This window comes from Centrocercus urophasianus, unplaced genomic scaffold, assembly GCF_019232065.1.
Source record: "Centrocercus urophasianus isolate 14NV4802_14NV808 unplaced genomic scaffold, USGS_Curo_1.0 seq_24, whole genome shotgun sequence".
NCBI lineage: Eukaryota > Metazoa > Chordata > Aves > Galliformes > Phasianidae > Centrocercus > Centrocercus urophasianus.
In genome coordinates, this window is record NW_024884800.1 from 15092141 (window position 1) to 15117826 (window position 25686).

General features: G+C 38.5%; 1 protein-coding gene across 4 annotated transcripts in view; it reads left to right on the plus strand.

Annotated features, from left to right (window-relative positions):
* Nucleotides 1–25686, plus strand: part of TENM1 (teneurin transmembrane protein 1) — a 227757-nt gene that overhangs the window by 52659 nt on the left and 149412 nt on the right. For 3 of the 4 annotated variants that reach the window (XM_042825108.1, XM_042825109.1, XM_042825110.1), the window contains exon 4: nt 3584–3593. The exons of the other annotated variant lie outside the window; for it this stretch is intronic. In XM_042825108.1, coding sequence (XP_042681042.1) covers nt 3584–3593 — 10 coding nt within the window. The remainder of the gene's footprint in view (nt 1–3583; nt 3594–25686) is intronic. 4 annotated transcript variants of the gene reach the window in all.

Consider the following 25686-nt stretch of genomic DNA (forward strand, 5'->3'; position numbering starts at 1 on the left):
ACATAATTAGCCACCTGGGTTTCCTATCCAAAACCCAAAAACTGCAGTTGGCATTATTGGTTCCCTGGACCAATGCTGTAAGCCTCAGGGCAGGCCTGAGCCAGGAGAATCCACTGTGCACCTGTGGCCAGTCCCAGCACATAGGCACTGGGTGTTCCCAGAACACTGCAATGCTGGAGGTTAATCACAGCAAATTCCTAATCTGTAGGAATTATGGCTGCGACTTTTATTCTTTCTTTAAAAGAAAAATCTTAAATGCTTTCCCTCCGTTTGGCACCCAATAGAGCCTATTTCAACCTGAAAATGCAATCTGCTCCTTTGTATTTAGGGCATGTAGGAAAAATGGCTGAATCATAACGTTACCGATTCCATGTGTTTTATTACTGTTGCAGAAGATTATTTTTTTTTTCCCTAATCTCCTCCTGGCTGTTTGCCCAGGATGACAAGAATATATAGTGAGGTGATTAAATAAAAATAAATCATCTTCTTTTAAAATACATTTTTATGAGACCATTTCTACACAAGGGTCCCTGTCTCGCCAGCTTGCGCAAACAGGGCTGCGATTGACTTCGGCACGTGCTCTGCTCTTCAGTGCTTATGAGATGAGGCTGCTGCTTTCCTTATATATTTGCTATATATATGAAGGCTCAGGGGGGAAACAAAAAGCAGTACAGCTTCACTTAGCAATTAATTATGGTTCAGGTTCTGTCATCCTTTAGTCTGTGGCACAGTGAAGTCAAATTTCCTTTTTTTTCCTTCAATAAAATCAGCTTGAAATTGAACAACTGAATATATAGGTGTATGCCAGCTGACTTTTATGCTTTTTTTCAGTTTTAGCTTTTAAATATGTATGTATATTTTATTACAGTGCCATGGTTGGAAGTCAGTTGTTATGTGTTTGCAGGCTTTTGCATGGAATTGTCGGGTGGTGGTGGGTTGGAATGGTGGGATGCTCACTATGTTGCCCCCAGGCTGTTCTTTCACTGCTCTTGAAATGCAGTTACACCACAGATAAGATGACTACTCCAGTCATCTCCTGCCATCTCCTTGATGCTAGCCTAGTGTCCGTATCTTACGTAAAGATAGTGCTGGTGCTAGCTTGATGCTCCTCATGGTGGGCCCTGAACCAGTTCACTGCGCACAGGAGGGTGAGGACCAGTGAAGAAAAAAGAGGGGAAAGAGTAAACATGTGGCTTCTCAGAGCTTCACTCTCTTAAACTGTGAGACACCTTCACTACATTCCAGTGAAGGAATGGCATAAGAGCTCAATGGGAATGGCATAAGAGCTTCTCTCATGGTGAATTTATTTACAGCATCCAGCTTGTTTGCAGGTTTATCAATTGACACTTGATAGCTGATAGCACACTGAAGGCCACCTGATGAATCCTGACAAGGTGGTGGGGATTAAATAAATAAGTAAATAGAGGTGTAGCAGCGTACACTGACAATATCGCATTTGGAGGGCACTCTGGAATTTGTTTTCAGTACAATACGACTTGCATTTAATTGTTTTGATGAATATTTCAATTTATTTTTATTATGGCATGGCTAATAAGATTGTAAACGTTGCAGGAAAGTTAGACTCCCTTAAATAGATTTTCAAGGTGTGGACAGCTACAAGCATAGTTTTGCAGTATGATTCTAAACCACACTTTGCCCATTCATGTAGCTCTGTTCTTGGTATTATTCTGATGCTCATGCAGCACTTCCAGACCTGACTGTGGTCTTTACTAATGAGCTATGTGCAAGGATGTTTCTTCTTAGCTGTAGTTTACCATAACAAAACTTATTATTCACACTGCTGGCTTACTACTTCTCAGATCTGCTTATTACTTTGTATTCTGCTTGGTTTTTGAGAGATGGAGCAAAGAAGGATCTAGCGCAGCCCTGGCGTGCTCTCACTTCTGATACTAGCTGGGCTTTGTCCCTGGAAGTTCAAGGCTTGTTTGTCATAATTATTTTCATGCAAGGTTATTTTTCATGACCGAAAGAGAAAGAGCTTGCCCTCCCTTTGTTTCATCGTGCAGTAGTTATGTTTGTTTGTGCACTCTTCCTTTCTGCTCCCTTCAAGCATAGCAGGGCTGAAGGTTCAGGCTCAGCCCCAGCTCCTGCCACTGCTCAGGTTGTTTCCTGAAGTTGGCTGTCGTAGCCTCATTGGTGTTACACACACAAACATTTTTAATTTTGTTGGAAAATTCCTCTCTGATTTCTCACTCCAGATTCAGGCCTTTATTTTTGCAAGTGCAATAATCTTGCATAAATCTTCTGTTCATCAGAAATCATTTGTGCAGCTTTCAGTGCCTGACTGTTCCATGGATGTTACAAGCATTCTAAGTCCTGGCTGCAGCTTGTACTATATTTGTTCCATTAAAATAATCCAAATCAAAGAAACCTCTGTATTTTCTTTGTGGTGAACAGAGCCATGCAAGTATTTTTGTCTGACTCTGGAAGAGATGCTGTGTGATGTTAATGAGTCTCGGGAAGATGGGAAATGCCTCTGTGACTTTTCACTGCCATGAGAGATCCTTAAGATTAGCTATCATGAGGCCTCTATTCTGCAGGGTGCTTTTTTTTAAAGGTCAGTTGGGAAAAAAAATCCACCTTAGCGTGGATCTTGCAGATATGACTGTGCTTGGAGCACTGCCAGCTTGTTCCTTCCCTCCGTGAAACATGACAGCTCTGGGAGAGAGATCAATCTTCTGTAGAACTGTGATTCTGTCTCTAATTCACATCTATCTTGTGCATAGGTGCCTCACATGCGATATTATGCTATGGCAAAGAAACTCGTGTTTATAACAAGAAAATTACTTTCAGCCTTGTTAATAAACGTAACAGCAAAAAAAAAAAAAAAAAAGCATACTCAATTCAGAAGTCAGCACAAAATGTCAGACAAGGATTTTTCGTGATATTTACTGATTCATGACTAGGTGAAGTGATAGCAAGGGTAATTAAATGTACCTCTGTAAAAACATCACAATTAACATTGTCAGAGGAAAACTGGGGCTTCGAGATGGAAAATCTCACCTGTCTAATCTGGTTTACAGTCAGGAATGTGTTAGGTATACTACTTGTCAGGAGGCTCAGAGCCCTTATTTTTAAATGCTCACCTTATTTCTTAAAGATTTTCCTCCTTAGGAAATCTAAGAAAATAAGCAAGAGTCAAATCACAATGGTGGTATTAATTGAATCAGATTTGCCACAAAACCTAGACTTCTAAATAATAAAAATAATTGTGCAAAGAGCCAAAACAAGGTCCTGTAAAGTTTTTTTGTTTGTTTTTTTTTTTTAACTCTTCATATACACCTCACTCCTAGTGCATAGGATCTTTTCCCTTATTCTATCAGTTGTTGTAGAGTTGAGCATATGTATATTTCATGTTTTTATTAGAGTTGTATTTTCTTTCTGATATTAGAACATTCAAATGTACAGTAGCAAGGAACATTATTTTATCTTCCAAATGTAAAAATACTTTAAATAACATGAGCAAGAAAAATGAACTTCAGTAGTCAAAGAAAAGGAACTGCTGTACTCTGTGAGTATCATTTGGAAAAATAAGCAGAGGTGCTCCAGGGCATAAAACAAGAGCCAGCAAGGTCTGTTGTTTATGGAGGGGAGGGAGCTGAGGAGAATTTCTAACAAAGACAGTTCTCTTCGATGCGAAGAAAAATTGATAGCCTCCAACTATCCTCAGCAAGTTGGAAACTTGGTTCAATATTAAAATTGTACTTTTTCTATTGTCTGGTTTAAGTGTAGGTAATGACCACTACTGGCTCTGGTTTCCTTTGGGAGAGAAGTTGTATCAGCACTTGTATTTGTGATCTATGTTACAAATCAATATTTCAGCAACTGTAAGTACAATACAATTTCAGCTTTCAAGAAAAGAAATTTTCAAAATGAAACGAGATTTTGAAATATGAATAAATAAGAAAGCCATAACTTAACTTGGCAAAAAAACTGAGAAATCAAGTTCAAATCTGTACCTGTTTGTCCCTGTAAAAAAATTTCTATAAAATCTGGTCATGTCAGGTGTGTGTTACAAAGTCATTTGCCACAGAACATCAGCCTTAGCTGTAATTAATTTCTGTAGTTCTGTTTTCATAGTTGTGAATGTTTAAGTTTTATTTATTTCCAAAATTATTTCCCCTATTGATTTTTCTCCATCATAAATACTATGTTTTTATGTCAGTTATGTGTTATATGAAATGTTGCTTCTCATCTCCCTTTAAATCTTTCTTCCCCCCAATCCTGGGGAACTCCACACCTTTTAGCATGCCTCTGACGTTCTGCTGCAGCCTTAGATTTTTCTTCCTGAACTCTCATAAAGTTATGGGTTTTTTTTCTTGTTTGATTGATGGAGCTCTAAGTTTTGTGAAGATTGCATTTCATATTTTTTGCTGCTGTTTTCTAAATCCTGTTACGAAAAATCAGAGCAAGAATGAAAGCAGTTTTGTCAGTGATTTAATTATCACATGTGTACAGTGTGTACGTTTTTGCAGTGTTATTTTATGGAGGGAATGTCTACGCAAGTTCTATACATATATTTATGGTATTTCCATACCAATTTGAAATTACACTTTGGCAGAGAAATTAGTTTAGGGGTAGGTCTTTTCCTAAACACCAGTCTGTAATTTTTATCATTCCCTGCCTTAGCATAGTGTTTCTATACTTATTTTCTATCAGTATGTTGTAGAACTGCCTCTATGTGTCTTTGCAGGGGGATCAGATTCACTAACTTGCTTTCCATCAAGCGCCCAGTAATATGCAAGAAACTGTAACGTATAATGGCAAAAAGGCTACTTGCAAACTGAGTTTTTGCTTGGGTTTTAATGAAATACAGCTGAATTTCTGTAAATGAGCACTCATGGCTAATAATGCATGTTTTATTGTGTTGAATAGCAATGCTGTTAAAGTAACTTCCCTATCGTATGAAAATATGGGAAAATTATTGTGATAAAGGTGATATATATCATGGTTAGATGGAAAGCTGAATAAGTTTGTTACTTGGAAAACAGCTGGCATGAAAGCCAGTGTACACGAGAGGGGAGTGAGTCACTGATGCAGAAGTTGGTGGTGGTGGTGCTGTATGTGTGCACTGAGGGCTCCATTCACTCAGGTGTTCATAGGGAAGCATAATTAATCTGTCTCATCATTGGAGAGAGAGACATAGCTGCAAAGTTTGGAGTGTTGAATAGTTAAGTGTCTTTGGGAAGGATGTACATAAGGAATTCAGGTGCCTTTTCCCCTTGTTCCAAGGCTAAACTTGGATAAGATCATTTTGATTCTGTCGAAACTGCTTGTGGTTTAATTTCTATATAGTTTTTTTTAACTCTAGGCTTTCACTTACTAACACTTGTATTTTTGGCTCAGCCATGATAACTTTGCAGCAACTTTTCTCATTAGGTGTTGCAGTAATTGTATGAGTTTTCCTCTATTTTCCTCTGGCTTTCACTTCATCATCTGCAGAGATAACAAAAGGCTATTGACAAGTCCTCCGGATGGAAGCTGAGAGACACACTCAACTCTGCAGTGTCCCAGCTAGAACCTAACGCCAAATTTAGCTATGGCATTGAGAGGAAGGCTGATCAGTCTCACTGTGTAAGAGCTGAATGAATTTTGTTCGTGTTTATATACCACTTGGTTACCTATTTTGTCCACCTTCAGTCAGCTGATAGTACACTGAAGTAAAGTGTGGCAGTACTTCCATTTCCTCCTGCAGTCTTTCTTTTCCCTCCAACATCTATGTCTTTTTTGTATTAATTAATTACTCTATCACAGAGCTTGTTTATGGATGGCACCGTTTCCCACTAGTTCAGAAACAGTGTTTGTTGTCATATTGTGCACCTTGGTCTTATGTGTATCATGATTTTTGGACCTTCTTTTCCCTAAGGTGTGGTGCTAAAGCCCAATTGAAGTATCTGTTAAAATGTAACTTTGGACTTGGAGCCCATCTTTTCTAAATTAAACATGGCAATTCTTCCTGCAGCTATGCTCAGCCCTTTCTTTTAACCACATCTTCCTTTTCTGTCCTCTGTTCAAAGCATTATCAGACTAAGTCCCCTTAGGTTATGTTCCACTTTTGAATCTCATGTCTTACAGAATTTGCTTTTGTTCTGTTGTATGCAGTATTGTTAAATAAAATTATATTTGGTTATTCTGAAGAAAATCTTCATGAGCTGAGTTTTATTGTACACAAATATTCCTAATGTATAAATGCTGTCTGCATGTCATAGGTACGGCTTGTTCATATTGAGTAGTGCCATTGAATGGATTTAGCTTTTCTGTGTATGTTGTTTTCTGCCAAATGCCACATGTGACAGTAGTTATTCAAGCTACTATAATGCTTAGGTTTTTCCTTATCAGAACATTTTAAAAAATCAGTAATTAAGGCACTGTTTTTTTAAAACAACATTTTTTAAAAAACAACAGCTGTATGGGGAACATACAGCTAATTGTATTTCTGTTCAAGAGGACATTTTTTTACCTCAAATATTTTCAGAATGGACATTTTTATTATGGAAATGCAGTTAGAATTGTTAGAGAATCAGACAGAAGAAGCAACTCTCTAAAACACATCCAAGTGATTATATTTTCTCTGATCTAGAGAAGTAGAATCCTTCAAGCTGTCTATAATGGGAGTAATAATGTTAGTTGGAAAAGATTGGAGTCATTGGAATTGGGTAAGGCGTACGATAACATTTAGTTTTCTGGCTTTTGTGATGTCTTCCAGTTGTGAGATGCTGAAGAACTGCTGTTCTGAAATGAATTCCAGAGATGTGGTCATTAGCAAGAATAAATGACTGTTTTCAGGAGCAGCGCTTGTATAGCTTCTGCAATTTTGTTGAGAAAGTGCACATTTGAAAGAGAGGAAGCAAATTAATTTAGACACTTTTTGAAGTAACTCTTTTAGAAATGACTCACTTGTTAACCAAAAGTAGGAAGTAATGGGGTTTTCAGTTGGCCCAGGTCAACTCCGTGGGAAGATGGCTTTTTATTTAAAAACCAGATAGGTATAAATTTTGAGCTTCATCACGGCTGTGTTGTTCTCACCGGTGCAGTTGTCTGAGGGTGCTTACCTCCCTAAGTGCTACAGCAGACTGGCCTTTGTTATAAGGAAAATACAGGAGATTATCTATTCAGACAGAATTGTGGGGCATTTTTTCATCCTGTTTACAAGATAACTGAGTCAGTCTTTTTTCTCTTGTTTTGGCTTCTCTCCTATACCTGTGTTTCAGATTTAGTTTCAGTCCAGTTCTTCAATAATTCAGAAACATAATTCTGTAACGTTGTACTTTTGCAGATAAGTTAGGTTGCTTACACATTGCTCTCATTATTGATGCTTTTTATTTGGCAAGCTTAGCTCTGTAAAACTGTACGTGTTCGATTACTTGTTGCTGAGGTGAGAAGAAAATGTTACCAGCCTCTTTATATCCAGCTGAGGCCAGGTGTTGTTCATTAACATATAAGTAGTGCAGTCAGTGCCAATTGTGATCTAAAGAGAAACAGTAAAATCTACGGAAATACAGCGGTACCACCCATACTTTTTCATGAGTTTTACTAGTTTATCTTCTTTTGTAGCTATCTGTTATCACTTTCAATCTTTATCACTATCGGGCTTCAAGCTGATGTTTGCTTCTGAAGGCTTGGATGTGTGGAGAGAAGATACTGGGTAATAGCATGGAGACTTGGGTTTGGGTCAGATTGCTTTTAGTCACCTCATGTGACTTAAGCCTGTATGTTGTTGGACATCTGAAGGACACAAGACGTGGCCCAGACTTCACAGAATGCAGGGAAGCTGGGGTCCTCTCTGCTGCAGCTCAGTACAGGTGTGTATATATGGGTTAGCTAGGGAGACAGGCATCACTATGGTGAGAGCAGACACCTCATAAGTCTTCTGATAAGCCTGTTTTAGATTCGTAGCAAAATTTTACCTTGAAATTAAGCTTGTTCCTGCCAGCTTTGCATATCTCTCATTCTGCATGTTCAGGTGCAGTTTCCTGATGGCTTTTCTTAGGTTCTTCTCGACATAATGGGACTTCTGTCTAATAAAAACAATATTTACATTTCTGACTGTTTTTTATACCTTGTGGAGATTCTGAGATGTAGAAGCTCAAGAAAATCTTAAGGGCCAGCAGATGAGTCCCTCTCCTGTTGTGTAAAGACTGACTGGCTTCAAAGAAAAGCAAAGTATTTGTATTATTTGTATGTAAGTATTTTATAATATTGACACCAGTCTTTCATCTGCTCCATTCTGTGATCTCTTATAGATGAGCAATGCAAGAAATGGTTGAATAGCAGTACAGATTATTTTGTATTAATATTTAATCTGATACCAAAAGCGCTTAAAGGATCTAGGGGCGTGAGAATTCTAGTGTTCTATTAGAAATGGGTTCTTTGTTCCACTGAGCAATTACCACTCAAGTGAATGATACCAAGAAGTTTGTTCTAGTATCACTAAGTTTTAAATATTGTTCTGTTGGGAAAGCTTTTGTTTGCTAGTTTCTGGTTTTAAGGGTTATTTCTTCAGAGTCAATCAAAAAGTAACTTCCTTGATGTTAAGCACAAGGGTACAAATTAAGGCTAATAAACTGATTCAAAGTGAAACAGAGGAGTAATGCTAAAAATGAATGCATTGGGGAACATTCTGCAGCTCTTAGCTGTGGAAGAACTGTACAACTTCCTAAAGAAAATAACCGAATCAATGGAACATCAATTATTAATGTTCTGTATTGCCATAAAATTGAAAGGGCTGAAAGAAAATCAGTGTGCTGCTCCAATCCCAGAGAATGATGTAGATGGAGCATGCCCAAGACTCCTCTAAAATTCGGATCAGTCTGCAGGCAGAGCCTTCCTCCAGCTTTGCCTGCTCCCCCAGGAGCATTGCGGAGGCGATACTGACGGGATGAGGCTTTCTTTTAAAGTAGAGTAGTGTTCCTCTCAGTTGTATAAAAGCATGAAATCATTCTCTTTGGGATAAAGGAGCTCCAAGGAAAATGGATAAGTGGGTTTAAGAAAATCTCGTACTTAGACTTATCCCGTGTTTTCTGTTCTTTCTTTCGTTATTTCATAACAGTGGGATGATAGATATTGTTTGCCTTCCTCCATTCCACCTTGTATTGATTTAAGCTGTCAAAATGTTGGGGTTTGACCCGTTTGGCAACAGCTTGGACCCACATCATAGGGTCTTTCAGCACAAAGGCAGGCTGCCTTAGAATTTGCTATGCAGTACTATCATCAGTAGCTGCATTTTGTGCATAAACCAGTTACTTGGTGATTGATGGACTCTCCAGGGGTAGAAAAAGCAGATGTGAAAGCTTGAAGCAGTCTCCCCAGTGCTATTAGTTTCTCCCATATTATACCTATAGCTGATTAGTGCCTCGTATTGGAATAAGTACTTCATTGCCCATTATGGATTACTGGATGTTGCGTGACATCTTCACGTGCCAGTGAACGGCTCTTTTTTGGCTCTTGGAAGCTCTCAGATCTCCTTTCCCAAAGCTGCACATTTTTTATTGTTTTCTTTTTCAGATATTTTAAGCTGACAGCTTCCAGGCCAAAGTAAACCTGGTGCTCATTTTTAACTGGACATGTCACCGTTTCCCTGGTGTTCTGCTACCTGAATTCTTAGATGTATGTGATCATGCTATACAGAACATTAGTGTGGTAATTAGCAGGTAAGGAAGGTCCCAATATTAACAGCAGACCATATGATTTGGACATGCTGTTCCAGACTATTAGTGTCAAAATCAATGAGGTAATTCTGTTTGGGTTCATCTGAGAATATTTTTCTTCACTCCATTTCTTACACAGACAGATGGTCTTCCATGCAGCTGAAACAGCGATTCAGTACCTCAATTCTCTTGAATTTAAAGCAGGTAGTTTTTATGTTTTCAATTGTTGTTTAGTAAGTTCCCTTGTGCTGTGCAGCACCCTGGGTGAGCTGGTGATGTGGATACTTTATATACTAATTTTGTCAGTAATACTTAATAGCAGCGCTTTAAATGTCTAGTGCTGTTATTGATTGGCGCTCCATTACTTTTAAATATTGATAAGAAATTACTCATTTACTTAATGCATCACTTCTGTCACCTTGTTTTGGCTGCGGAAAGGATTGATCTATTAACTACAGCCACAATATTTGCAGATAAAATCCTTCAGCTTTAAAATTAAAAATAATTAGCTGTTGTCACAGTACTAATTATTGTACATACAATATCAGCAGGGCTGTAATCTATCTGTCCAATATGCATTCTACTCAAATTACATTAATCATAACTTGCTTAAATGCAGCAAATGACTCCACAAAGCGCTAGTAATAGCGATTTTTACATTCTAGGAATAATGAAGATGTAAATCACTTCTACGCATCATTGCCGCAATATTCATGATAGGATGTGAAACTGCTGCATCCACTTTTATACTAATATTCAAGGTAGTTATTCTTTGTGAAGGCAGGATGGCATAATACTTCGGTTTATTTCCAGCTGTGTAGAGCCATGTTGTAGACAACTGCTGTAGAGAATTTAGAGTTACCCTTTCAAACCAGTCATGAAAGTCAATACTATGCAAGTATGCTCTAAATTCAGGGTGACGTTATAGGCTTTGGAAGTGGTGCTTCAAGTGGCATGCCTGTATAAAGCAGAATTTATCCTATGAAATTCTACATGTTGAATATAATCATTTTCATTTTTTAGTGTGGATATTAAGTTTTCGCTTAGTACAAATTGTTATGGTTTACTCACTTCAACAGAGGCGTGCAATTTTGTATGACAGTGTATTGCTTCAGAACTTTATTTTGCATAAGCTTGTTTATATTATGCGGTTTACAGTTTGGGCTCAATTCTGTGTTCCTTTGGATATTAACAAGAGCAATGGCAACATGTTGTAATCAGCTCAAAAAAAACCCGTTTCTGTGAGCTTTCATATTTGGAGAGTTAAGCATAATTTCTTGATGAGGCCACCGGCTCAATGCCTCTAACTGTATTTTCCCCTGTAGGAAAATGCTCTAAAACTCTTTTCTTGCCATGTACCTTTCCCTTCAGAAGGATCTGGCTGTCACTGCCTTGACCAAGCTGAGCAGCTGCCAGGAGCTGTCGCAGCACCCATGGGGCAGGAGAGGAGGAATGGAACCGAGCTTTGCGCTACTCTGTGCTTTATTACTTCTTCGAATGCAATCTGTATGTTAAATTACCAATCTCTGCTGTAAATTCCCATACAGAATTTAGTAAATGTAGAGAAAATGGATACCTTTCTAAAATGAATTAGGGTGGGAATGGTTAGCTGAAGTTTTCGAGTTCTCCTAATGTTGACTTATTACTGGCTTTGAAAGTCTTGCAGGTTGTAACTCAGTTCTTTTTCGGAGACTGTCAGTGCTCCGAAGGCTTCAGACTGTCCCTGGGCTTTGTTTATCGCAAGGCTATCAACCGTTTGATGGCTATCATCATGCCTGAGAATCTCAGGAGAAGGAGATTTAAAAAGTGTTTTTATAAACAAAATGAATAAAAGTAAGACAGAGTAATAATGAGGAGCTGCATTTGTCAGCTGCTTTCTGAAGTGTGCCATTCTTGTTGCTATGATAATAGAGAAAATTAATACATCCTGTCAGGACCACATGACAGGAACACTGAGAAGCTGTGAAGTGACTGTACACAGTGGAATAAAGGAAATCCACTTTGATCTACCATTTTTGATGTTTTATAATTGCACTTATTATCAAGTCCTTTACTCTGTTCTTATTTGACACAAGATCCATTATCAGTGACAGCGTGAGTGTGAACATGGGCTCGATTTGAAAAACTACTTAGGATGAGGTAATGGGGAAAAAGCTTTTTGTTCCTAACTATTGAGAAAAGGAAAAAAAAAAATCATTTATGTCAGTGCTATCAGCTAATATCTACCCAGAAATTCTCCCCTTCATGTGTAATATTGTTTATGTGCAGCATTTGAGTGCAGCCAGTTTAATTAGCTCCCTAATGAAATATTGGAGAGCAAAATGGAACTTGTATCATTTGCTTTTATGCTTTTGTTCACCTACAAACTGGGGCAGGTCACCATGCGCACTGAACTAGACACCGTTTACGTTCGTGCTGCATTTGAATAGAACCCATTTAGTGTATTGAAAAATGTTCTCTATTGAAATTTTCAAACAAAGGGCTAAAGTGCTGTCCTCTTAGCTTTCCGTGCTGTCTCTTATCTCTCCTGTATGAGATTAGAGGGAGCACTGCTTGACAAAGAGGCAGATTACCAGGTATCTGACTTTTATTGGGCTCTACAGTAGATTAGTCTGTCTTTGTGGCATCAGCAGTGCGTCGATACATTCAGCATTCATGGAGTCTTTTTCATCTATATGAAGGAAACTGCTAAATTGGTTATTCACTGTTTTAAATGGATTTGAAATTCTGCACTTCGAGTTTTACTCAGTTTCCACTGAAATCAACAAAAAGCTCCTGTTGGCTACCTTCCTTTTTTTCCTTTTTTCTTTTTGCGTTACTTTTGGTAGGTACAGTAAGAAGTGGTGAGGGGAAGAGCTGGTGGCCTCCCCAACTGATAGACATGGGGCCATCTGCATCTCACCTGAGCCATCCTCTCTGCTGGAAGCATTCTGCTGCTGCTTGCAGGAGGGAAGTCCATCACTGCTTTCTCCCTCACCCTGCAGAGCTGCCTGCAGATCTGTGCTAGAGCTTTAAAATGCAAAATCGGATTCCTTTGCACTTGTGCTGAAACCCAAACATTTCAGGGAGCATGTCAATTCTAATGATTTTTCCCCAAAGAAGAGTTTTCTGTTCTGAGGTGAAATTCTTCATCAGAGCATGAAGTTCACAGAGACAAAGCACTTGTCAAGATACTCACCTGGAAAGTCAAATGACAGTGAAGGAGATGACTGAAAATGATATCCTAGCACCTACTACACCATCAGTCATCTCTCTTTCTCCTAATCGTCTCTTGGGAGCTACTTCAGAACATACAAATAATGAAATATTTATTGGAGCAGCAAGACAGACAGACTTGCTCTGCAGTGCAGGGGCCAGGAGCTCTCATGTTATGTGACAGAAGCTCAAATCCCTCTGCCAACTAGCTTTTAAGGGTGCAGACTGGAGCATTCAGTAGTAGGTGTCTGCTATGAGTGCCTTGGACTCAAGCTCCACTTCTGTGTCAGACACAGCAAATAAAGCTGAGCCTCCCATGCTCAGATGAAAGCCACCAGAGCTAGATTTCTGGATTTGTGAGGAGGAGCACTTCCTCTTTTTTCTGCCCTTAAGTATTATATGTGATGCCTGGTTATGCTATTACACACTGGAGTCTTCTGGTGAGCAATACTGTCAAGTCTAGGGAAGCTGTCACCTTGCATCCACTATTGCCAGGCCTAATAAGACTTAGCACTTCCGTAGTGCGTTTTTATGTTCAGTGTGTTATAGGAGTATTAAATCAAATTCTGCAGTCAGCTCAACTATTCATTGCTCAGTTCATTGCTCAGTTTTGCTTGACAATAAGAACTTAGGACAGAAAATAAAGAGCTTCATTGCACCAGTGAAAGCAACAAGAGAGACTGAGAGAAGGACTGTATTACTGTGCCCAACAAGGGAACACGCTTTGCAGCTCCCTTGTGTTCAGCTGGATTATTGGAAAGTACAATAAGGCAGTGTCTCAGTTCATCCATGCTTCTCACTTATGAGAAAGGAGCATCTCTGAGGTTTGGCTCTGCTCCAGCGACAAGAGTTCGCCCTTGCTTTTGGCACATTAAGGGAGCTCTTGTGCTTGTGCTCACTGTGTGCTTCACGAGCGCTTGTACGCAGTTGTGCTCTGGCAGGAATTTATGGTGTTACCGAGTGCAGAATTTTCTTGTAATTCATGGAGTCTGTGCTGGAAATCTTCCAGGTGATTTTACATCCTCAGCGATGACATGCACAGAATTTCACGCTGGCCATACAAGAATTCTCTATTAGTTCAACCTAATAGAACAGATGTATCATTGCCTTGCTGGTTCTCTGCAAAGACATGGAGTTTGCAGTTGTTGCCGTGGGGTCCGTTTTTTGTTAGGTTGTTGTTTATAGTTTTGCTTTGTTTTTTATCTGCTTTTTTATGGTGGTAGAGTCATTCTGAAAGTAGTGTAAAGTAGTTTTATACAGATAACGCACAGCAGTGTTAAATGGAGCTAACTAACACTTCACAATGAAGAGAAATGTAAATATACACAATGCTGTCATACTCAGAGATCATTTGGAAGGTGATGAATCAATTTGCAAGGGTGAGGTGAGTTTTGGCTTGGCAGAACCAGGTGGTTCCAGGCAAAGGTACCAATTCCTTCTTTGTGGCCCCTTTGGCACCAGTGCAATTCCTTTGCAGAATGCAGGGCCAGAATGGTGCTGGCACGTTCCCTGCAGGCTTGAGTCAACGACTGTGCCTTTCCCTTCCCTTTTTGTTGTTGCTGTTGATAAAAAATGACAAAATTAGGGCTTTGGAGACATTACAGGCTGCAGACTGCCTTGGAGTATCCCTACAAGCCCTCCTACAATATGCAAAATTTTCATCCCAAGAATCTCACTTTGAACTATATATACAGCTGTCTTATATTTTATCTTTGTGCTCTGTTATTTCTTCATTCGGGATGAATTTACTGACATATTTACTTGTACATTTTTCAGCAGGGTATTTTTTCTGCGGAAGGATATGCTTTATTTTGATGGATATGTGGTGTGTTGCTTTTTTGTCAGCGTGACATTGTGAAAAGCGGACTGGAGGAGAAGGAAGAAAACTGTCTGAGTTGTCCTTCCATTCTGATACATATAATGATTTTTTCTTTATGGTTTGTATGTTATAAGTATGTGGAATTCCAAAGAGTTCAATTTCAGCTGAGTGCTATGACTCAGCTCTAATAATCACATTTAAAAGGTCATTTTGAAATTACATGAGCTGAAACTGCCTGCTGATCCTCACCCATTATGTCCACACTTTTCAGTCAAAGGTACCTATAGCTAGTGCTCTTCCTAAGCCCTTCCTCCATCTCTGTGATACATTTGCTTTCCTTACCTTCTGTTTGCAAGTTCTGTAGCACTGTAAGGCAGATGGACAAGGAAATGTATGAAAAGCACTATTTGTTGTATTCTAGTTTCCTTTGTTATCCTGTTATTCAGGAGTGTGAGATGAGTTTGGCACAGGGTACTTTGTTACAAGCTTATTGTACAACATCATCCAGGTGTAAGTGTGGTATTCCCATTGCTGTCACAAAGTCAGTATGAGGCTCTTTACTGTATTTGCTAAGAGTTACGGATTTCAGAGGGCTGCAGTTAAGCTTCAAAATCAGAATTGAAACATATCAGGGTGAGGGACAGCTGGAACTGCTTCTCTGTTCTGCACAACAAATGCTGTAGCGGTGGTTCCTCATACATGGTGAGTTTCAAACTGCTGTTTGAAGAACCATACCTAGCTGACTCCAAGATCCGCAGATTGAGTATTGCATCTCTTGTTTTTGCATTATTGGTGGTACAAGACTGAAGGGTTCATCTGTTCTTTGTTTTCAATTGTAAGAATGGATCACTTTGGACTTTTTGGCTAAGTAAATGCCATTCATTTCTTGTTTCCCCCAAGAATATTCTGAGTAGAACAGGGTTGACCTGATCAAATAGAGGGAAAAAAAAAGAAAGCCACCAAAGGCTTGAATTTAGTTAGGGTTCTCTGGCTGGTACAAGAAGCAAGCAATGAGTACAGGTTTTGTTCTGGTATGTTAAGGTCTATGAAATGAAATCCTTCCAGGTGATAAAAAGTTAGTCTTGTAAGTAAACTGAGCAAATATCTGTCTAAATTTTATTTTCCATTGGAATTTGTATTCAGTGGAGTTTTTTGGGTGTTTTTTTTTGGGGGGTTTTTTTTTTTTTTTTTGGTATTCATAAAACATACATATATAACATACATATAAAACTGCTTCCTCTTTATATTTGGAGTTTAAACTTAGATACGCTTGGGTTTGCCTGTTTACTCTGTGTGAATGAATAATTATCTATATAGGATTTGATATGTAAAGCATTCACAGTTTCCCTGATAAAATATTGTTTAAAAAAAAAAAAAAAGAAGAAGAAAAACAAGTTCCTTTGATCAGTTTTAAATTTGTTTCCTAACAGTTTCACTTAGTGATCCATCGTACTTTTATTGAGAGAGTAAATATCTGCTTACCTATTCAATTCTAATTGTCTTATTTCTCTATCATTTACATCTTGCTTGTCTTTAAACTACACAGTCTGTTTAGCATCTTCTGACATAGTGGGTTTTCCACATCGTTATTCTACTCACCTGTTTGCAAATCCCTTCTATTTATGCCTAAGTGTTTGGCCCCCCCCCCCCCAAAAAAAAAAAAAGTGGCAAGAGCAGCAACGTATTTCACCTCATGTATAAGTAATGATTTAGCTTTATTTTGCTTTCTGTGCAACTTTGCTTTATTTTTCATACTGTTACATTCTATTAGTAAAGCTCTGCACAGCAAAGAGGTTTTCATCCAGCTGCTCACTGGCGTAACATAGGTCCATTTTCGGAGCACTTGGAGTTAATGCAGAACTCAGCAAGCACCTGGAGGTATGTTGCATTTGTAAGTCTTCATCTACTGATTCACATGCCTTTGCTGGCCCTCTTATATTTACAGATTTAAATAAGTTTGTACCAACCTATATCGCACTGATTCAGTTATCATCCCTTTCTAAATCACAAATGCAGGAGCCTCTTTTCCTGGAATAGAATTGTCATTGCTTCGCAGCTGGAGTTCTGAAGTGGGAAATTTTCTGTTTCTAAATATATACTAAATAAAAAAAAAAAAAAAAAAAAAAAAAAATCCCCACAAAAAAAAAAAAAAAACAACACCATATCTCCGAAAAGGTTGGAGTTCAAGGTTCTCTGGTTATTTCTAGTGAATCAAGCTGGAATAGCATAATTGAAATCAATGGAGGTAATCCCGTATCAAGCTGTTGTAACTGGAAAAAGAGATGGGTCCTCAATTTGCCCCTAAATCTTTCAAATAAAGCCATCTGCTCAGAAGTTTGGTCAGAACAGGTTTTAAGCCATCATCCAGGCAGTAAAAGGAAAATGAATGATTCTGCTAGGAATACAGCTTTTTGTACATAAAAATGAAGCAACCTTGAAAATCTATTGACTTTCCAGTAGGTTAACATTTTCTACCAGGTCACTATAGCCCATAAAATCAAGCCTGAAAACAGATGAACAGAAGATCTTCCAAGTTGCTATAAACTGCTGAAATTTGCCTGAATACTTACCAAACGCATAACAAAATGAAGTCTGGTGTTTGAACTCTGGGGTCTAAGTTTAATGGGAATCGATACACATCCCAACTCTGTTTATAGAGACATTGTTTGACAGGCAGCCCAGCCCAGATTTTATAGTGCGGCTGTGCTTATTAGTAAGATAGTGAAAACCCTTTGAAAATTTATTCTTTCGATGGTGTTTTTTTTTTTTCCCCTGAGCTTTCTAGCTGTCAGAATACAAAATACGAAGGTTCAAGAGTTGAAATGCCTACAGGAAGTTCCTAGCTGTGTCAGATGGCCAAAAAAACATGAAGTGTGGAGCCCAGAAAGCCCCCGGCTTCTGAGCTCTGCTGTAGCCAGGTGAGGAGGAAAGCACTCGCTGGCTCTGCAGGGCTGGCCCTGCTCTGGGCTCACTGCTCTTCACTTTCTAGCAATATTTCACATTTTCAAAGAGTTGTCTTTGTAAGACCACTGTTGGTTACAACTATTAGGACTTCTGAAGTATGCAGGAGTTGGGCATGGGATTCAGAACCAAATGGAGAATAATAGTTTTCTTGCAAGAATTGCAGTTTCTGCAGTTTGCACGCTCATTTTGTGATTGTAAGTGTTGTAAGTTTCAGTGGAGGCATAATTGTTGTTGTCTCTTAGAATTGTCATTCTAAAAGAAGCTTGGACTGGTCTCAGAAGCAAATAAAAATAGCTACTAACAAACACTGAATAGTTTTGAGTCAATTTTAAAAACAAAAAGCAAAGACTCATTGCTGTGAGCTCTCCAACTTTGCATTACTGAAAGGGAAATTTCTTCTGTACCCATGAATTTGGAAAAGATGCAGAGAACTTCTTCCTCTGACACCAACTTCTGCACTGTTAGACCTCAAAACATTAATTATTTTTTAATTAGTAGCAAGTGTCTTGAAAAATCTTTGAGCCTTTATTAAAGATGTGTTCCTGTTTGGTATTCTGCTTTGTTTAGGTTTCAATTATTTAATTACAGGTCTTGATATGAAACTAATCATGCATGCATCCATACGATGCTGGCATACTGACAGGATAAAAATCATTAAACAGTCATTACTATAAACTGACGTCGGCCTGTAATTTTTGCAGCTAACGGGGGAGTTGATGCTTGGTGAACAATCCAATTAAAACTGGCAACAAAAGACTTAAAATGTCAGCCAAATTGCTTTTTAATAGTCAATGCAGCCGTCACAAAACATAAACATTAAAGTCCCCATAGTAGCATAAAGCTTCATGGTGAAACAATTCTAGAAAATGAATAATAATTACTGCATCCTGAGAATTCTCTTAATAGATGTGCACTCATTAAAATACTTTGTTGGTTAGATTCTTATGAAAAAGTATGTTACCCTTGATACTTCTTTATGCTTTTGTTTTGAAGGTTTTATTCGATATTTTATAGATGTAATTTCTAATAATATTCAAAAATGCGTGTCTTAGTTACAAAGAGTTTAAATAACTGCCTATAGATAAGCTTTGAATGAAAAGCAACTTAGAAAAGCATCGAGGTTAACTGAGGAAATGATCACAGAGAACTTTTATAACCTATTAATGCCATAAATGATGTCATCTTTGTGAATTTTAAATTGCGCCGGATTTCCTTTGGAAGTTGAGCAAGAGCAATAGGAGAAGCTTGTCGAAACCCATTTCCTAAAGCTGGTTGTCTGAATTAGTTGGTACCAAAGTGACCTGCGGGCTACCTGATGGATGCTCAGCTCCTGTCTTCAAAGGCATGTAAGAGTGCAGTTAAAAGTCCTGAACCCTTGTAAAGAAGTAGGGCACAGCCGCAGCTTCAGCAGAGCAGTGTCAGCATGTTGGTGTGCCTGAAAATCCACACTCTCTCTTGCAAAAACCTAAGTAAGCATTTGAGAGGCTGACTTGAAAGCTTGTGGGTTTACGCCTAGTCTGTTACATTCATTTTCAGGCTGTTTGTGAGTTGTGATTTGGTCTTCCCATTCAGGAGTTTTTGTTTTCTTTGTGAAAATAATCGATTTGTTGTTTGCCATCACTTACACATGTAACATTGTCTTTCCTCCAAGCAAGCGTAGTGCTATAGGAGAAGTGCCAGTATTCTGAAACAAAATGCTAGCAAGCGTCAGTGGCAGGAATAGATCTTTTTGTAAAAGTATTTCTTTTATTTGTGGATTGACCTGCAAGGGACAGCAACTTGCTGCCTCTCAGGATAAAAGGCAGAAGCAGTCAGGCTGCTCGTTCTACACTGAAGCATATTCTTCAGCTAGTATTAGATACCGTGTAAAATCATTAGGTGAGTGACAAACACCTTTCTGTTAGGCTCTCTGGCAACGGCATGCAACCTCCTTCTTAAATAAGACATTGTTGGTTCTTCGGCAGCCAGGATTTCCATGTTCCTTGTATTTATAAAATACATTTTTTCTCTTATTTAGAACACTAAGTCTATATTTAAATGAGAATTTTAGGGGATTTGAAAATTATTCCTTTTTTTTTTCTTTTTTTTTTCTTTTCAGAAATGAAACTTTAAAAGGATATATATGTGCAGGTCACTCCAAAAGTAATGTTTCCCCTTTACTTCTGTGGAAATAACACTAACTTCAACTTCTGGTGTTGTGAGTCAACACAGTGAAATAGGAGGTGCTAGTTTTAGAGTAGCCCTTCTGTATCTTAAATCTGTAATTTGATTTAACTCTTTGCTAAGAAATCTGTTAGCTGAAGGATGACAGATGTTGTCTGTGAAGCAGGACAGAAGTAAAGCTGAAGGAAACGGTCTGGTGTACTACCAGCTCTCTGCTCGGGCCAAGAAGGAGCCAGTAGGATTGTTGGAAGAAGTGGGAATGTCCCACTGCAATTTATATATTAGTTGCAAATTATTTTATAGATCAGATTGCTCGGAGGAGAGGATAGGAGGGGTCGCATCCATTTGCATTTAAAAATTAAAAAGTAACTGTCATCAGAATTTCCTGACCCGTAAGAAGCGCACATTCTTGTTGCTTGTAAATTCATCAGCTGTGTTTAAAGCTAACCTTTACTAATTCAAAGTGAAAGTCTCTTTTTTTGACATTTGGGAAGAGTAATGGTTCATATTCCTAATTTATTTGAAGGTATCTGAATATATTCAGGTAGAGACAGATAAAAACATTTATTTATAAAAACGTTCAAGGAACGTTTGGATTTTGCGTTGAAGGGCATGGTTTAGTGGGTACTATTGGTGAGAGGTGGATGGTTGGACTGGATGATCTTGAAGGTCTTTTCCAACCTTGGTAATTCTGTGAACAGTGCTAAATTAATATTATTTGGATGAATTTGAGATAGATATATACATTGGCATATAAAGCCATAGTTAAACTCTGCACATTTCCACTTTACAGACACATTTCAGAGCTATTTCCTCCCCTCCGCAGGTTACTATATAACCACAGATAAATATATTTTTTAATACTCCCTACAGTCGTATAACAGTCACTGGAAATATTTGTAAAGATGTTCTTATCAAGTGATTTGATGTCAGCATGAAATCTATAATAAAAGCATATGGGGTGCTGTTTTATTGGATAAAACAGACTCCTTCATTTTCTTATGTAAGCTATAAACCTGTTCTTTGGAATATTATGAATGTTGGAACTGGTCTGTATCTCTCCCTGTGCTCTCTTATTTAAGTCTTTCTAAAAGGATTGTCTTTAAAATGAAGTATATGAGGATAGAAGCACAATTACTGAACGAGCCAGAAAAGCTTCAAGCCCCTTTGTTTGTACGCGTTGTTTATGATACAAATGGATGGTTATTTTCATTTATCCTCTGCAAAATAATGTCAGGAGCTGTGCTGGGTGTGATACAGTGAGCTGGAACACTAAACATTTACATATGCAAGTAGAAGAAGCTGGACCTGGGATTTGTGCTTGAATCCAAAGTGTTCAGGCACTTACACCCAGAAGGAAGCTTAAAGCAAGACTGAGTGCTGCCAACCAAGTGATAGCTTGGTGAGTTCCCATAGGTAGGGCAATCCCTGGTACGTCATCCCAGCCATGCAGGGCAGGCGGTGCTACTGCTCTGGTTGTGTCCCAGTGTGACCCACAGTTTTAAATAGGGCTTACCATCCTTTCACATTTCTGTAGAGCTGCAGGATGTTTTATATTCACTAAACTGCTCTGTCTCGTGGCAAGCAGGGATGCTGAGCAGGGCTGTGTCTCTCCAGAAGCTGTTGTGACAGTCAAGTGGACAAGTCCTTTCCTTGGCCATCCCTGTGCAGTGAGCTCAAACAGTGCAGGGATTTTTACGTATTTGGGGCTGTAACATGGTTAGAGCTCAGCAGGCCTGCTTCCTGAAAACGCATCAAAATAGCAGGAACACATAGGGGTAGGTCAGAGGCAAGGTTGCCATCTGTCATAGAGAGGTTGTTAACGAAATGGTTTAATGTATCCATGTTCCACTGGACCACTGGGCTAAATACACTGTGTATTCAGTATGATTTATAGTTCCTAATTCCATTACCCATAGATCCCTTTTTAAAAGCCCTCACAGCTAATGAATTTAATGACACAAAGGGCAAAACTTGAATATATATCACTCATCTGAAAGCCATCAATAACTGGGGAACCATTAATTTTTACAGCTATGGCTGCTTGCAACCTATTTTACCAATCATAAACTGCTCTTTAATGAAAATCTGTTCACCTCTAAGGTCATCAAAATTTGCTGCCAGGCTACCTGCAATTGTCAGGCTCTTGTAAAGCTGGGCTTACTGTGTAAACCATAATCTCTCTTGCTTTGTTTTAGCATAGTGGTTCTAATGTCCCCAGTGATCTACCAACAGTAGAATTCACAACTTGTGATACTGAATGAACCCCTCACTTTTAAGTAAGGGCTGGGATTATGCATTCTCCTGAAATACCGCCTTTAAGCTGACTGAGGGCTGTCAATCACCTCCTCTGTGTGAATGCTGTGTGATATTAATTGTACCAGCAGCTGCTTGATCTGCCAAACAGACCTCTGGAAGCCCAAGCTAGTTGGTGAGGCAGTTCTCTTGTTCTCCATTGTACCTGGAGTGCTGTGCTTCTTCTCCCTCCCCCTGTGTTCTTTCCTTGACCCCTGTGACTCAGACACCAACAGGCCTATCATGTCTGCACATGCTGTAATGATTTACGAGGAGATTTGAGATGATGGATCCGTTCCAGTCTGCTCTTTACCACCTGCAACAAAATGACATGAAGGGACTGAGTAAGATTGTTTCATTTCTAAGTTGTCATGTTAATTGATGTACATGTGAGCATCTCACGTAAATGTGATGTTTTGCATATAAATATTATACAAACAGGATACTGATACTTACAGACACGTGAAGAAATACCATAGAGTAAAGCTATAATTCAGGCAATTCAGCAGAATAAAAGTACCTCAGGAGCTGTGATGCTTTGCTCCCTTTTGGCAATGCTTATATTTTACAAACACCCTTCAGTGTGATTATATTGTCAGGTGCTTCTGCATGAAAACATTTTGAACTTGCAGATTACAAAGCATTATAACCTGAAACTCATTGCTGGTTACAAACTGCAGCACAGAGATGGCACCTTACAGTGCAATGTTTATGTCCAAAATTATTCTACTTCAGCAGTCAAACTCCCAAGTTAAAACACTGAGTGATGGAGTTAATTAAGGAGGAGTAGTGCTGTTGGAGCTCTAATGGTCTACAGATATAAGTGCCTCTAAGTGAGGCAAAGTTTGTCAGGAAAGGTAATGTATTTTATTGCACTAGCTGATATAGCTGGGGAAAAAAAAAAAAAAAGGCTTTGGGCACACGAGCACTTCTTTGGATTTGAGTATATTAACACTTGTATCATCAGAAAGATAAGAAAAACACTTCCACCCACACACCCAAAAAAACAGAATCTTATCAGTCTTGTTACAAGAATTTTACAAAGTAGAAATTGACAAGCTAGGCATACGGTGAGCAAAAAAGACAAATGCCAGGATCTTTTGAATCTTGAAAGGGAGAATATTATTAAATTCATCCTATCAGCAAAGTTAGAAAGGGCTGCTGTGTGACAGCTCCCTAGTGATAAATCACTGCCTTCCCTTCTCTAATAAGTACAAACCTCCATTCTTTGGCGAGAAAATTTCTCCCACATCTTTCCTAAACAGTTTATTTACACAGACAATTCTGAAGAAGCTGTTTCTTACTTTCCAAAATGCTGCAAGGTCTCCAGTATTTTTATTTTTTCTGCTTTTGACACGCTACTAATGAAGCCCAGCAGCATCACCCTCGTGACAACAGCAACAGCCCAAATACAGAAGTCCTGCTAGTGAAAATCCCTTATACTCTCTGTGGCTTGGATTTTTCATAGAATCACAGAACGGCTTGGGTTGGAAGGGATTTCAAGAATCATCAGGTTCCAGCCCCCTGCCACAGGCAGGAGTTTTAGATCAAGTAGCAGATAATGTTGTAAGGTACTGATACCAGTATTATACGCATGTAAAATCGTTTATACTGTGACTTGCAAAGTCCTAGTGCACCTTAAGTAAACCAGCATTTGTTTATTTGAAAGAGACCAAAAATGTAAATTAAAATAATGTTTTATATTAATCTTCCAAAATAAATGTGGACTTCAGAAGGATTTTTAGATGAATATAGCACTGTTTCACAAGAGAGTATGCTAAGCAGAGTTACAGAAAGAGAAAATACTGACCTCTGTAGAAGCACAATAGATAAAGACTTGCTTTCATTTTTACCTAGGTGTTTGAAAGTGGGTCTTTGTATTCTCATAAAATTCACTAGAATGAAGTTCTTTACAAGTGTTTACAAAACGTTGTCACAGTACAGTTTTTATTGTAAAAATAGAAAAAGATGTTCTGCAAAAGTTCATATGAAGTTCTTACCTTCCTTGTGGCCAATATACAGGGCTGCACAGAGGCTGTACATCATTCAGCACAAATGTTACTTGCTTTTGTGAAAGAGTTGAATGTCTGTATTTCCTTTCTCAACAAGGCTAAACTTGACTGTGCTGAAGAATAAGCAGAAGAAGCAAGTTGGCATTGAGAAATTGTCAGTATTCTTACGTCACCATTTTTTTTCCTGTTAAAGTGATCTAGGAATCACAAGATAGACGCTGTTAGTGTGTATGAATGACTGTAAGGGATTCAAGTGAATTGAACTAATGTGGTGGAAGGAATATGCAGGAAACATTTCATGGGACTTCTATGAACACAGTGGACTATTTGACTGAGTTTAAATACAACAAATTTGTCTTATATCATTACATCATCATAATACAAATCTGACTGTATTTTGTGTTCATTGGGGCTGTTCAAAACACATGGCCTAAAACCTCTGTTATTTTTTCCTTGGAAGTGCTGCCCAGTATTTTCTGTACAGCCCCTAAATCATGATACATTGGGTTCATTCTACTCTTGGAGTTGGTATTGTGGTGCAAAATTCTAGTCTTGACTGTATCAGGTTATGTCCATACTGATTCATAAAGGGCTCAGAACCCCCAAGTTATGTACTTTGCTTAGTTGTTCTCTCCTTCTATCAGTCTGTCTGGATGTCCTGTGACAGGGAGGTCTCTGGAGGTCTCTCTCTTGCTTACTATGTGGACTCTGATTCCATGGGACCTGTAGTTTGTAAGCTTTCATTGCATTATGATCTTTATGTTGCATAAGACCAAATGGTTTGTAGAATTCTTTAGAGATGTTTGATAATTTATGTTCTGGTGGATTTACAGAGTGAAAGATGGAGGGGAAAAACTGAATGTATATAGAGCAAAACTATAATGTAAGGGCAAATTGGTATTAAAGATACTTTCACAATTTAGTGCTCTGAAAAAGTGCTAGAAGCAAAGCATTTTGCAAATATAGTAAGCCATTTAAACACCAAGCTGTGTCTGAGGGAGCAAGTGCAAAGGAGATTATCAAAATACAGCACAAATCTACACATCAACAGAGCAATCTAATTTACATTTTTTAATATATTTGCCTTTTCTCAAAATATATCACAGGATAAACAAAAGGAATTCAGAGAAATAACAAATAATGATGGACTCAGAAAGGCCATTAGGACATTCGTGGAAAAATAAGTCTGAAGATATAATCTCATAGAGTCGAATCTGGAATGGAGGGAAAGGGTGTAAAGACTTGCACAAGATCAATGGGAGTATTAACATGTAGCACTCTGCAGTATTAAGGGCTGTGTTTAATTCTTAGTTTGTCTGCTTAGACCCAGTACATGCATTTCATTGTAAAATTGAATTTTTTTATTCTGTGGTTTTAACTGTAGTCTTCAGCACTGAGCTTGTTTTCTCTGCAGAATGTTTCCCAGTTCTTCAATGCCCATTTATGTGGATTGGATGCAAGACTCTGGGCAGGATCCTTCTGTCAGACATACCTTACCTGTTCTGTTCCAAGGCTTTATTTTCATAAATAGGATTGTTATGATTCACCTCCACTTAATAAAAAATTACTG